Raw genomic sequence first — 12,769 nt, 5'->3', positions numbered from 1 at the left:
ATTGTATTTTAATAGACTAACTTAAAAAATACTTTCCCGCTGACATGAATGCTTCTAGCTGGTTTGAGATGGATAATTAGAGCTGGGTACTATAATGTTTATGCTTAGCCACTTAATATTTTGGGCACAATGTCTGTTTACACTTCTGTCTCTATTGCTTTATACTTTGACTAGTTTTTTTTTATGACAAATCCTTATCAAATGATTTCTTGTAATATGTTTTTTGTCTATTTTAGATAACAAAGAACCGTTATGTTGGGTTTACATTAGAATTAAATTTTAAGCAAGCTGCAAGACTGATATGAGAATAATGATTTAAATTTCCAGCAATAAAACTGGGTCATTTTACAAAAAGGGCTACTGGGCCACCCAGTAGATTGCTCATTTTGGGAAATATCATCACCTTAAAATACAGATGATGACTTTGTGCAAGTTTCTGTCTGTTTTAGTTCATGTTCAGATCTCATCGTTATTTATCCTACCCTGAAGTCTGGAAAGGTAATAATTATATATATTGTTCCTCAGTTTGGTATATTTCAGTCAAGCATTAGGGATAATGAGGGACTGAAGTAAAGATTCATTCAAAACAAGGAATACACACATATTGCATACATTTGCCATTTGGTTTTTATGTGATTTTTGACATCAAAGGACAAAGTATATTTGGGAAAATGTATGCCCTGTTTTGCCCTAGTTAACATGCTTAAAACATAATGAATAACAAAATAAAAAGTTAAGAAAAGAGTGTTCATCTTTGTTACCCTTTTGCTTTCAGAAATCTTGTAACTTAATTGAATCTTGGTGGAAATTTGATACTAAACTTGTAACTTACTTGAATCTTGTTGGAAATTTGACAATAAACTGTGATTTCCCCAGGAAAACCAATGCCTGCTCTGTTTAGATTAATATATCTGAAAATTTCCATCTTATATACAGTACTAGTATAACATTATGGTAGATACTGACTTATGTAACATACTATTCACCATTCATTGATTTAATGAAACTCATTGATATGTAGGTGTTAAGAGTTTTAAAGGAGTGAACATTTGGATTCAGCAAGTCCAGCATTGGGGCAAGTGTGATATAGAAGCAAGACAAGGAACTCTGGGGTTAGATAGACTGGCGTTTAGATTCTGTCGATAGTTATGTGCTTATTAGCTCTGGGACCTTGGACTACTGCCCTAGTTTATCTTTCGCTAACTTCAATTTCCTTCTCTGTAAAATGGGAAAAACAACATACCAAAGGATCATTGTTAGGATGAAGTGATATAATGTATATAGTAAGTACAGACACATATAATGTTATTAGTCTCCATCACTGATATTACAAATACGAGAATTGCAGATCTCACTAGTAAAATCACTTCCACAAGCTCACATAGTAGTAAATCAAAACCACAGGACTAATGAGCATTCTTTGTGCAGTGAAGCATTCTCAAAGTGAATTGTGAATAAGCACATTTATTTCAAGGGTCGAGGATTTACCTTACTTTGTGAGGAATAGATTCATATATTTTCTATATGCATTGTGGTGTGGGACTAAGCAGACATTAAATGAGTGTATTCTGTTATGTGATGATTTTCAAGCCTGTTATTTCATCTGATGTTGACTTTTTAAATTTAGAATAAAATAAATATGTAAGATTTGACCAGTTTGGTTACCACACCTAATAAGGTAGCCAATGAAAACCATAAAGTTTTGCTCTTTTCATGCCTTGTGTTCTGTGAGTGTAGCCGACTGCTCATTAGTCATAGATTAGCTGTCAGTGGATTTCAGTGTTACCTCTGCCCAGATACTTTGCATGGTCTAACCAGTGGATACTAATTATGAATTCCTCTTTGCCATCTCCCTGAGTATACAATTTTACAGTCTATTAACAATTCAAAATCTTTAGTATACAGTCTGAATGATTTTGCTTCCCTCATAGCCGTATGCTTCATAGTATGAATATCCTATTGCTTAATTTTCAAAGAGCAGTGGCTAAAACTTCCTTGCTTATGATGATGAAAAATATTTTGAAACAAAATGAAAAAGTACCAAAACAAAATGAACAGAGATGAAACTATTTTGAAACAAACAAAGGCAATAGTACTTCAGTCAACAGTTAAGCTTAATATATTAAGATTCAGTTGGAACTTTCATTGGGATTCTGTCAGTAGAATTTTGGAAATATCAAGACATGATGGAAGGAGAACAGACTCTGGAATAAGAGAGACGAGATTACCTTCCAATTCTGCCACTTAGCAGCTGTATCAGTAAGGATGCCTTCCTCTGCAAATAACAGCAAATCATTCCCCACTGGATTAAGCCACAAAATTGATTTTTTTTTCCCCCCACATAACAGAAAATCCTAAGAGAAGCAAGTTTCAAATTTAGGTGGATTAACAACTCTATGATATAATTTGGAACTCGACACTTCGCATCCCTTCACACTGCCAACCTTAATCTGCAGGCTTTGCTCTGCTGCTGACTCTCCTTATTTGCTCTAGATGACTGCACCAGCCCTAGGAAATATACCCGTGCCCAGTGACTTCCAAGGCAGCCAGGACTTTCCTTTTCTAATGTTTCCTCCCCAAAAACTCCCTCCCCTTGCAGATCACCTTCACAGCTCATTGGACATAACTGAATCTATATAAGACCACATAATTGGAACTGAAATAAATTCAATCTTGCTAAATTGTGGAAAGAGAAGGGGGGGTGGTGGTGGGAAGCCTGAATGAAACTGGAGAAGAAAATATAGACCAGTGCTGGAAGGACTTGTATTAAAAGCAGTAAGGGCCGGCTGAGTGGCTCAGTTGGTTAAGAGCTCGCTCAAGAGTTTGAGCTCTGAGCAACAGTGGTTCGAGTCAGCCCGAGCTGAGCAGCCGTGAGCTGCCAACAGGTGGCGGGATGGCTCAGCTAAAAAAAAAAAAAAAGCAGTAAGATACAATGACAAAGCTTAAAGTAGGGGAGTGACATGACCATAGTGGTTGCCTAGAAAGATCTTTCTGGATGCAGTGTTTTGAAGAAATTGCCAGGGATCCTGCTTCTCTACTAAGAAAACAAGTAGGATTTTTCAAGTGAAAAATTATGGCAAGGATTGGGTTGGACTGCTTATGCTGTGGAATGACACACAGCAGGCAGCTCAGAGGGTTATATACAGAATATAGTTAAAATTGGTGGGATGTGGTCACTGATTCAATGTGGAGATACAGCGAAAGGAGGACAAAGGTGACTCACAGATTTCTGCATAGAACAACTGGTTCCATGGCATTGCATTCATTGAAATAGGAAACATAGTTTTTTGGTTTTGGTTTTTTTCTTGTACAGGGAAGATATTTTGTTTATTTTGGGACAGGTTTAATTTGGGATCAGTGCTTGTCATGAATGTGTCAATAGCTAGGCAGTTTTATAAATTGATAGAAATTTCAGGATAGAAATTTCAAGATGTATGGATTTGGAGAGTCATTAACATTTACATTATAATTGAAGACTTGCAAGTTCACGAGCCCCTCTACAGGGGTTCTTACTTAGGGATGTACGTCTATGCTAATATCACCTTTAAAACCAACCACCCAAAAAACAAATAAAAAATACATATACTAACCGTTCTCCATCCTTAATAGTCTGATTCAATATAGATGGACTGGCACCAAGATATTTGTTCTTTTAAGAAACCTCTTTTTGTATTCCTAAATTAATTCCTAGTCAGGGATCTTTGGTGTAGAGCGGCAAGTGAACACAATCTACAAAAATAGAGTATTGATCAAATCCAAGGTATAATACAGGAAGAGTAGCTTATAATGGAAACCTAGTAGCCAGAGAGGTAGAAGAAAATCACAGACATATATTGTGACTGAGCATACAAGGTGAGTGTTTGTCCATTGGATCATGACCAAATGCTGCCAAAGGATAAGGCAGATTAGGAACTCAGAGCTACGGGATTATCACAAGTTTTTAGAACCAATCTTCTAGGCTGTGAGATTTTTCTCAAGAAGTGTTCAGCAGTCATGGTTCATGTACAAATAAAGTAGATTCACTTATGATTAAGCTTTAGTTCATGGCCTTTGGATGTCCAGGGAGATAAGTGTCTATAATTAAGGTATTTTATGTCTAGGCTCTAAGTGAGGGATTTCATTTGGGGAAGCCATAAGCTTCACAGCTCATGATGTGTCGTGCAGGCCTCAGGTATTGCTTTATGCTTTCTTCCTTGATTTCCCTGCTGGGCTTCTGAACGGGGTTTCAAACTGTCAGTGTTCTATTGAGCCTACCTGTTTGCTGGCATGATTAAATGAAAGAACATGTAGAATTGCCTAGCACAGCAACTGATATAGTGTGCACTGAATAAGTTCCTTTCCCCATATTCTTTTTTTTTTTTTTCTAAACAGCTGTGCACATGGGTTGCTCAGAATGCAAAAGAAATGGATACTCTCCCATTCATTGTCTGTAGAAATACTATTGGTTATAGATTCTTGCCTTCAAGTAAAAGGATGCCAGAAATCTCCATAACACTCCTAAATCTGTAACATAATTTTTACCAAATTTACAAATGTAGTTTTCCAATGGGAAACACATGTACTCTTTCCCTGTATTCATTTTGACAACTGTTCTTTGTTCCCTGCAGCAGTTGTCAAATTATAAAATTTAACCTGGAAGCAAGAAATCACATCTGTGCTGTATGGGACCATGGAGAGAGACTGGAAAGCTGGATATCTGGGGTTTATTTCCACAGATTAGTAAAATATGTGATGTAATTGAATCCAGTAGCTGTTCTGATATTGTTAAATGGAAATCAATAAGCAAGCATGCATCAAAAGCCTGTATGCAATGGGACTTCGATGCCAATCTTTTAGAGAAAGAGAATGACATTCTATCTCTTTCTAATCCAAATTATTCTCTCTTCACACTGTAATGGAGGACCAACTACCATTATAATTGTGTTTCTTGTTACTGTGAAAATCATGCAAAAACCAGAAACAACATAAGGCTCTCTACTTTACCTTCATGTGATCAAGGTTCCCACATTCTCTCGAGGCCTTGCCCACTGATGGTGGAGGGTCCTTGAGCTGTCTTGCAATTCTAAAAGTCTCAAAACAAACTCATCCCAATATGTCAATTTCCTGGAGAATTCAATAATTTTTTTTTCTGTTTTTTGTTACTAATATTAGCAAGATGTTAAGGAGGAAGCAATGTAGCCAAAGGGATACACAGAAAGTTATGAATATTTGGAAATTATAATCATTGAAGATCATATTTGAGTTATTAACTCAACTTAATCTCTAGTTGTTAAAATGTGTGAAGTTTAGGATTTAGGACGCTTCTTATGGATATTCCATTTTACTCATTCTGGCTTCTCCTTGCTCCCCTTGAATCCCAACAACAACAAAAAAAATGAGTTAGCCTCTTGGCTTTTCTGAAACTAAATTCTTTAAAGACTTTTCTCTGTTTGTTCAAGAAAGCATTAAAATTATTAGTGTATAGTAATAAAAATAAAACATACATATGATTAGTTTGAATTAGTTCTATTATAATCTTTTATTTGGTTGGGCAGACAGAACTAATTTTTACTTATTAAAAAGTTCCTGTATTAGCCTTTTTTCCCTATATAACTTTAAGACATTTGCAATAGACTACATATTCATTGACCTCTGTAGAGTTATTTCTCCTGAAGAATCTCTCTTCTAATTACTGATGAGAACACCAACCAATATGCCATTTTCATTGTAATTATACAATGACTGAGGGACCATGACCTTGAAGGCTGTCTCTCAGTTTAATGGTGTGGCTTTATTTCATAATGTAAATAATGGAATAAAAATATTTTCCACAAAAATTCTAATATCTAATTAATGTCTTCCAGAGTAACTGTGGTATCAAACATTTCCTTTAATTATATTCATTAGTGGCTTCTCCCGGACAAGTTTTAATTAAGTTGTACAATAAGATCAATACTCATTGTGTATTCATTGAAATTTACAATGAGCATATATACTGTTCAGAACAATTTAATTACTGTAATTGTTGCACAGAAGATACTTAGTGACTGTGCTCCGTTACTGCCAATTCCCTTTTTAAATAAATTTTGTGGTGAAATTGGGAAAAGAACTTGTGAAATTTCACATTTATATATACCCTAAACTTCTAGTTTTTATGTCTCTAGCTTAAGGAGTGGGGGAAATGGAGACATTAATAATATCAGTGGCAACATGCATGCCATCATGAATGTTGAGAAATGCTTAGAACATAAATAAGAACACCTGTAATAATAGTTATATTGGTTATGTGAAAAATAATTTAGGGGTGCTGGGTAATAAAAATGCTCTATTTTTCCTCTAAGATTCAATTTTTATTACTTTTATTTCCCTAAAATAGTAGTATTTTGATTCATAATGAATGTCTCCAAATATACTAACTTCCATTAATGAAGAACCTGATACTGATGTACTGTACACATATTTGTGAAAGTAAAGGTTTTCTGGTAGCTTCAAAAGTGTATACCAGGGTCTCTCAACTTTGGCACTAGTGAAATTTGAGCCAGATAATTCTCGCTTTGGGGTGGGAGAAGTTTTGCTGTGCATGAGGGATGCTTAGCTACATGCCTGGCTACTCCCCTCGTCCCCTAGTTTTAAAAAAATTATTATTAAAGTATAGTTGATATACCCTATTACATTAGTTTTAGGTGTCTAACATAGTGATTCAACATTTATGTATCTTACGAAGTGATCACCACCTCACCCTCCAGTTTTAACAATAAAAAATATCTCCAGACATTACCAGATACCCTTGTTGCCAACCACTGCTAAACCTTGATTCCGACACACCCTCCTGACCCATCCACTAACCAAAAGATTCATTCATAAGACATACAGCTATTCAGCTGTTCTGAGCGCAGGCGAGGTTCATAGCTGTGAGTGAAATAGTGGTGTTCTTTTAAGGAAACGCAATTCTGTTCATTTAGTGTTTTTGCAGATAAGAATTGGGTGCTAATCAAATATTCAGTAATAATTCCTTACCTAGATTTAGGAAAGGGAAGATCAGAGATGGCTTTCTGGCAAAGGCAGCTCCTGAAATATGTTTGGAAGAAAGACTTAACAATTGAGAAAGGGGGGAGGTCATTTGAGAAAGTGAAAGCAGCATGTGCAAAACTTGGAGCTATGAGAAAGCTACTTGTCTGTCTGTCTGTCTGTCTATCTATCTATCTATCTATCTATCTATCTATCTATCTATCTATATCATCTATCTACCTATCTATCTTATATACATCTATATAGAGATAAATAGGAAATCTATATGTAAATTATATATGTATATGTATATAAATTTAGTTATTTTCCCTGTGTCATCAAATCCCAATTTGCTCTGCATTATATGAACAAAATTATAATATATAATCTGCAAGCAGTTACCTAAAACATCTAATTTTACTTTTTTTCTCAATTTCCAATCCAGCAATGGTATATGTAAATATGTTTTTTGCATTATGAACTTTATGAAATCGTCTGTTTCCAAGAGGAAAGCAATTTTAGACAGTAGTGGGAAGTGATGTACATGTAATTTCCTATAAACCTCCTCTCCTAATCTACCTATTTGAAGAAAATCGTTTGACAAATCACCGTAAGAAAGATAATATACATTCCCATTGTGATTATTTTTATGTGTTTAACAATGTATTCCAATATTGAAAATTCCCAGTAAGTTATATTAACAGCCAAGCTAGTATTTTGAGTTCATTCATTTACTTTCACACGCATGTATATCTTAAGCCAAAAAGAGTAAAAATAATAACTTAGGTTAGAGTTAATTTAAATGAGGATAACTAAACTTCAGATTGATATCTGGAATTCTGTTGTTGCAAATGAACATTTCAAGATCCACATATTATTAAAAGGTTTGCTAAGAATGCTCTGTTTCTCATGGCAGGCTGGTTATAAATTCCTGGAATTCCTATGCACAACCTTTTGCCACCACAGGATTAAGTTCAGTCTGACGGCCTTCATACCAGAAGGCCGTTAGTTTGATGATTTTTCTCCACTTTATCTAGTCTACACAGATATGCTGCTGCTCAATATCAAAGGTGAATCAAATGAATCATAAAGATGAATAAACAACGATTTAGGTTCTGCACTCCCCTGGTGTTTTAATCATGTCTAGACACAGCTCTAGTGTCCCAGAAAAACCAAAATGAGGACAAGGACATTTAAGTTTAATGTAGCCTTATTCCCATGGAAACCAGAAAAGCCAACAATAGAGTAAAAAGAAAAGAGTATGGACCTTTCTGAAAAATTAGATTTAGTGGAGTGAATGGTGGATTTGCAAGGTCAGTAGGTAGTAGAACAGTTTTCTTCCTCCCTTTCCTTCCTTCCTCCCTTCCTTCCTTCCTTCCTTCCTCCCTCCCTCCCTCCCTTCCTTCCTTCCTTCCTCCCTTCCTTCTTTCTTTCCTTCTTTCTTTCCAGCGTTTTAAGTAATGGTTCTTCAGTTAGTCCGTTTTTCTCTAAAACAATTCCACAAATTATTTATTTTGTTATTCCCTAAAGCCAAGGCGATATGTGTAGGCTAAAGATAATATAGCCATTCTATAAGCGCACACTTTTCTAGTTAAGGAGCTCAGAAGTTGAGGAAAATAGACAAGTATATTGAATATGAGAGCATGTGTATGTGTGTACAGAGTATATTTCTGTGTTTTCTAAAAATTTAACTTTTTGATTTTCTATTATGAATATTTTAGACTGTTAACTTGGTGTTTATGTTTTATGTTATATGAAATAAAATGATTGATAATAAGTGTTAAGTGCACATAATTTCTATCGTGTAGAAAAGTTCTATTTCAATTTTGATCTTGATTTCCTTCATTATAGTAATTCTGCCATATATATATATATATATATTTAGCTGAGCCATCCTGCCACCTGTTGGCAGCTCAGCGGCAGCTCAGCTTGGGCTGGAAATCGAACTGGCGATCCTGTTGCTTGGAGCTCGCACTCTTGAGTGAGCTCTTAACTAACTGAGCCACTCAGCCGGCCCCTGTTGTATATTTTTTTATAGAAGTATAACACATTTCCCAGCCTATCAACTGTTCCTCTTTTAGTACCCCAGGCTTACTTGTAGATAGAATCATCTCTTTAGAATTCCTGGAATTTCAAGTTACTGGCTCTTGAATGTAGTTAGAGGAAGCTTCATACCTCTGACTAGGGAAAATCCAGTTCCCTTTTTGGGTCCATATGCCATGCTCATTAAAACTGGTTAAGCTGCACAGTGGGCAAGGTAGATCCATTTGTGTTAGACATAATAGGTTGGAAAGATAATGATCTCTGATCCAGATCTAAAGCATTTTGACAACACAGCACCCTTTTAGCTAATTTAATTTTGGGGGGACAGTAGATGAACTTGTTGAAATATAAACACCATGTGTGTCACGTGAGTGCACAATATGTGGCTTCTTTTTGCAGTGATGATATTCAGACTTGCATCCCGGGAGTTCCAAATGTTTTAAGATATCCAACTATAATTGATCTCTGCCATTGAAAAATGTAGCTGATAGTCCTATAAGAAGCACATATGAGACTATGGTTATATACAAGTAGAAGATATCTTGGAAAGGCAATGGAGACATACATAACTCTAAAAATCCTGAAAGCTGCTACAATTTCTGTGGCTTAGTTAAGGGTGTGTAGATTTATGTCTTAATTAAACTTACCATTTGGATTACAGATTTCAGTTAATATCACAAAAATAGTTACAAGCTTGGAGATAGTTTATTGCTGTTTGATGTAAATTATTTGTAAATTGCTTCATAACAGCTTTCTGGAAGAAAATGAAGTACATTGAGCTACCATTTTATGGCTGGAGTGTAATCCAAAGACCTAGAGCCTGAAGAAAAAGTGACATGGTCCTTATAAAGTTTTCTGTGGACCTTTTGGAGTTTTTTTTTCTTATTTTAATTATTCTCCTTTATTCTTATTTGACAAAGAAAAAAAAGCACTTAGGGTAATGACTTGTTTATATATTTTTGAGATAATTGTTCTAATCGTTAATTCAGAATCACTTGTTCTTTTGCGTAGAAATAATAGTTTCTCTGAGTTATAACTCATGTATTCATCATAATGCATGCTTAATCTAATTTCAGTTATGTGTCAATATGCACTTTTAATAACACTGTGGAAATAGTGATGCGTGTTTATATATCTGACTCAGTTTTGTGTTCTTTCACTTTCAGTGAATTTATTGGATTCACGTACTGTCATGGGGGACCTGGGATGGATTGCTTTTCCAAAAAATGGGGTAAGTCTTTATGAAATTTTCCCTACAACTTAAACTACCCAAGTCGACATCTTGTTAAATGTCACAAATGATTGAAAATTCACTGGATATATTGTTGTTGTAAAGAGAGCAGGTGTGTGTGTGTGTGTGTGTGAGGAAGGTAGAGACCTTAAATTTGTTTTGATTGGGAAAAGCAGGCAAATAGGGAAGGGATTTGAATGACTGAATAACAAATATATTATTTTCCTCTCTGAGTATTTCTCCATAAAGAAACGTGAAGTTGTCTTCAGCATTCAGGAGAGTTTCAAATTGAAGCAACCAATGAAGTTATAGAATTGGTTTACATTTTTTTACAAAAGTAAAAAAATGTAAAAAAAGAGATTTGCTGCTGATTTGCCCTTATACTGGTTATACTGAATAAGAAATGAAGAAGAAATAAGAGATCAAAAGATACATAAAAACAATGAGAATGAAAACACATCCTATCAAAATTATTGTGATGCAGCAAAAGTATTAATAACAGTGGTATTTGTATAGCATTACAGACCTATCTTGAGAAACAAGAAAAATCCTAAATAAACAACCCACCATTACACCATGAAGAACTAGAAAAAGAACACATAAAACCAAAAGTTAACATGTCAATCAGTGACCAGTGTCGATTCAAATACTGGGTCATATTTATTGTGTTTCTTTACTACACTGGGGAATGAAAATATAAGAAATACCTTTAAATGCCATTGAGATTTAAAGTCTCTTAGATTATCAGGTCAGTCATCATTCAAAAGTTTTCTTTCAATTGTTGAACTTTTCTTTATTGAAAACTTTCAGAAAAAATGCTTCATTGGAAGATATTTATAGTCAACAATTATTTTTACTTGTAAATTATTTCACTGGTGTACATTAAAAATGAAGTATTTTTTGTGAAAACTATGTAAACCATTTAACAATATGCATGTTACTATATTTATAATACTAACAATCTTTTCTTTTTTAAAGATTTTATTGGGGAATTGGGGGAGGGGAACAGTGTTGGAGAATTGAGGAGTGGGACCAGCCAAGTTGTTGTTCTTCAGTCTTAGTTGTGGAGGGTGCCAGTCATCATCTGGCTTCCCGTCGGCAGCTTGTGGCCTGTAAACTCAAGGTGCTGTGTTCAATCTTAGTTGCAGGTGGGCGTAACCACCATCCCATACAGGATCCGATCCAGCAGCCTTGTTGTTAAGAGCGCATGCTCTATCTATTGAGCCATCTGAGTGGCAGCTCAGCTCAAGATACCAAGTTTAGTCTTAGTTGCGGGTGGGTGTAGCCCACCATCATACAGGCAGTCTTGTTGTTACACCAGCTGAGCCATCCTGCCACCTGTTGGCAGCTAAGTGACAGCTCAGCTCAGGTGCAGCATCACTGGCCAATGTGAGAATCAAACCAGAGGCCCTATTGCTCAGAGTTCACGCTCTTAAACCAACTCTTAATCCAACTGAGCCACTCGGTCAGCCCTAACAATCTTAATAAATAGATTACACAAAGTATTTCATTATCTTCTGTTCAATTAAAAGACATCCATATTATTAAATAGAAAATGAAAGGATGAGTAAAATATTGTGATATAAAAATCATTCTATTACAAGGAAATAGTAACTGCATTGCATGACAATTATATTAACAACAATTTAGACTTTGAGAGATTTTTATTATCTAATAACTTTAATATTTAACTATTTTGTAATTTGCAAGCTAAAACTACCCAAATTCATTATACAGCCCTTATGAAAAAGACAAAAAATGTTTTCTATTCTCTATTTTTAAAAAATTAAACAATTTGAGTACTTAACTTTATAAATATAGTAAATATGTGCAATTAATTTAGAAAATTATTCATACTAATAATATTTCACAGGATTTTGAAGGTTAATTTCATCTTAAGTAATTGAATATTATTGCAAATCTGATACTAACAACACAAATAACCAAAATTTTAATTTTTTTTCCAGTCGATGAGTGAACCAGTATGTTAATAAGTCCTTTACTATGAAAGTATTATGGATGTAAAACAAGTAGTAGTAATTGTTCAAATTCATAATCATTTATATATTAACACCTTAATCTCAATGTGCTTTCTCTTTTTTCATTAGCTTGGTATTTTTTTTTATGGTTGTTAAAAATTATGGTTGCATTTAGAGATATATAAATAAACTAATCCTACTAGATTGTTAACGTATTAGAATATAAAGATAAGCCAAATGAAAAAAAAAATTGTCCCACTCAGGATACAGCCTATGCCAACATAATGATATATATTATCTTAGTCTGTCATCTTTTATCTTTTGTGCTCTTCCTTCCTTCCTTCTTTCTTTTTCCTTCCCCTTCACTCCCACCCCGAATTATTTTCTTCCATTTATTATCACCATATAGATGGCTAACATCCATCTATGAAGACTATAAATATGTTTTGTATTCTGCATTTTTTCCACACACCAAAAAATATTTATTATATAAATATTTCTTTCTTTTTAATTAAATATATATATATAT

General features: G+C 34.5%; 1 protein-coding gene across 2 annotated transcripts in view; it reads left to right on the top strand.

Annotated features, from left to right (window-relative positions):
* LOC109376418 (ephrin type-A receptor 5-like) overlaps positions 1 to 12,769 on the top strand; it is an 87,482-nt gene that overhangs the window by 17,708 nt on the left and 57,005 nt on the right. For both annotated transcript variants that reach the window (XM_019632335.1, XM_019632336.1), the window contains exon 2: positions 10,197 to 10,261. In XM_019632335.1, coding sequence (XP_019487880.1) covers positions 10,197 to 10,261 — 65 coding nt within the window. The remainder of the gene's footprint in view (positions 1 to 10,196; positions 10,262 to 12,769) is intronic.

The sequence above is a fragment of the Hipposideros armiger genome, unplaced genomic scaffold, assembly GCF_001890085.2.
Source record: "Hipposideros armiger isolate ML-2016 unplaced genomic scaffold, ASM189008v1 scaffold_1125, whole genome shotgun sequence".
Classification (NCBI taxonomy): Eukaryota; Metazoa; Chordata; class Mammalia; order Chiroptera; family Hipposideridae; genus Hipposideros; species Hipposideros armiger.
Note: the sequence above shows the minus strand (reverse complement) of the source record. Positions and strands in the feature narration are given on the sequence as shown.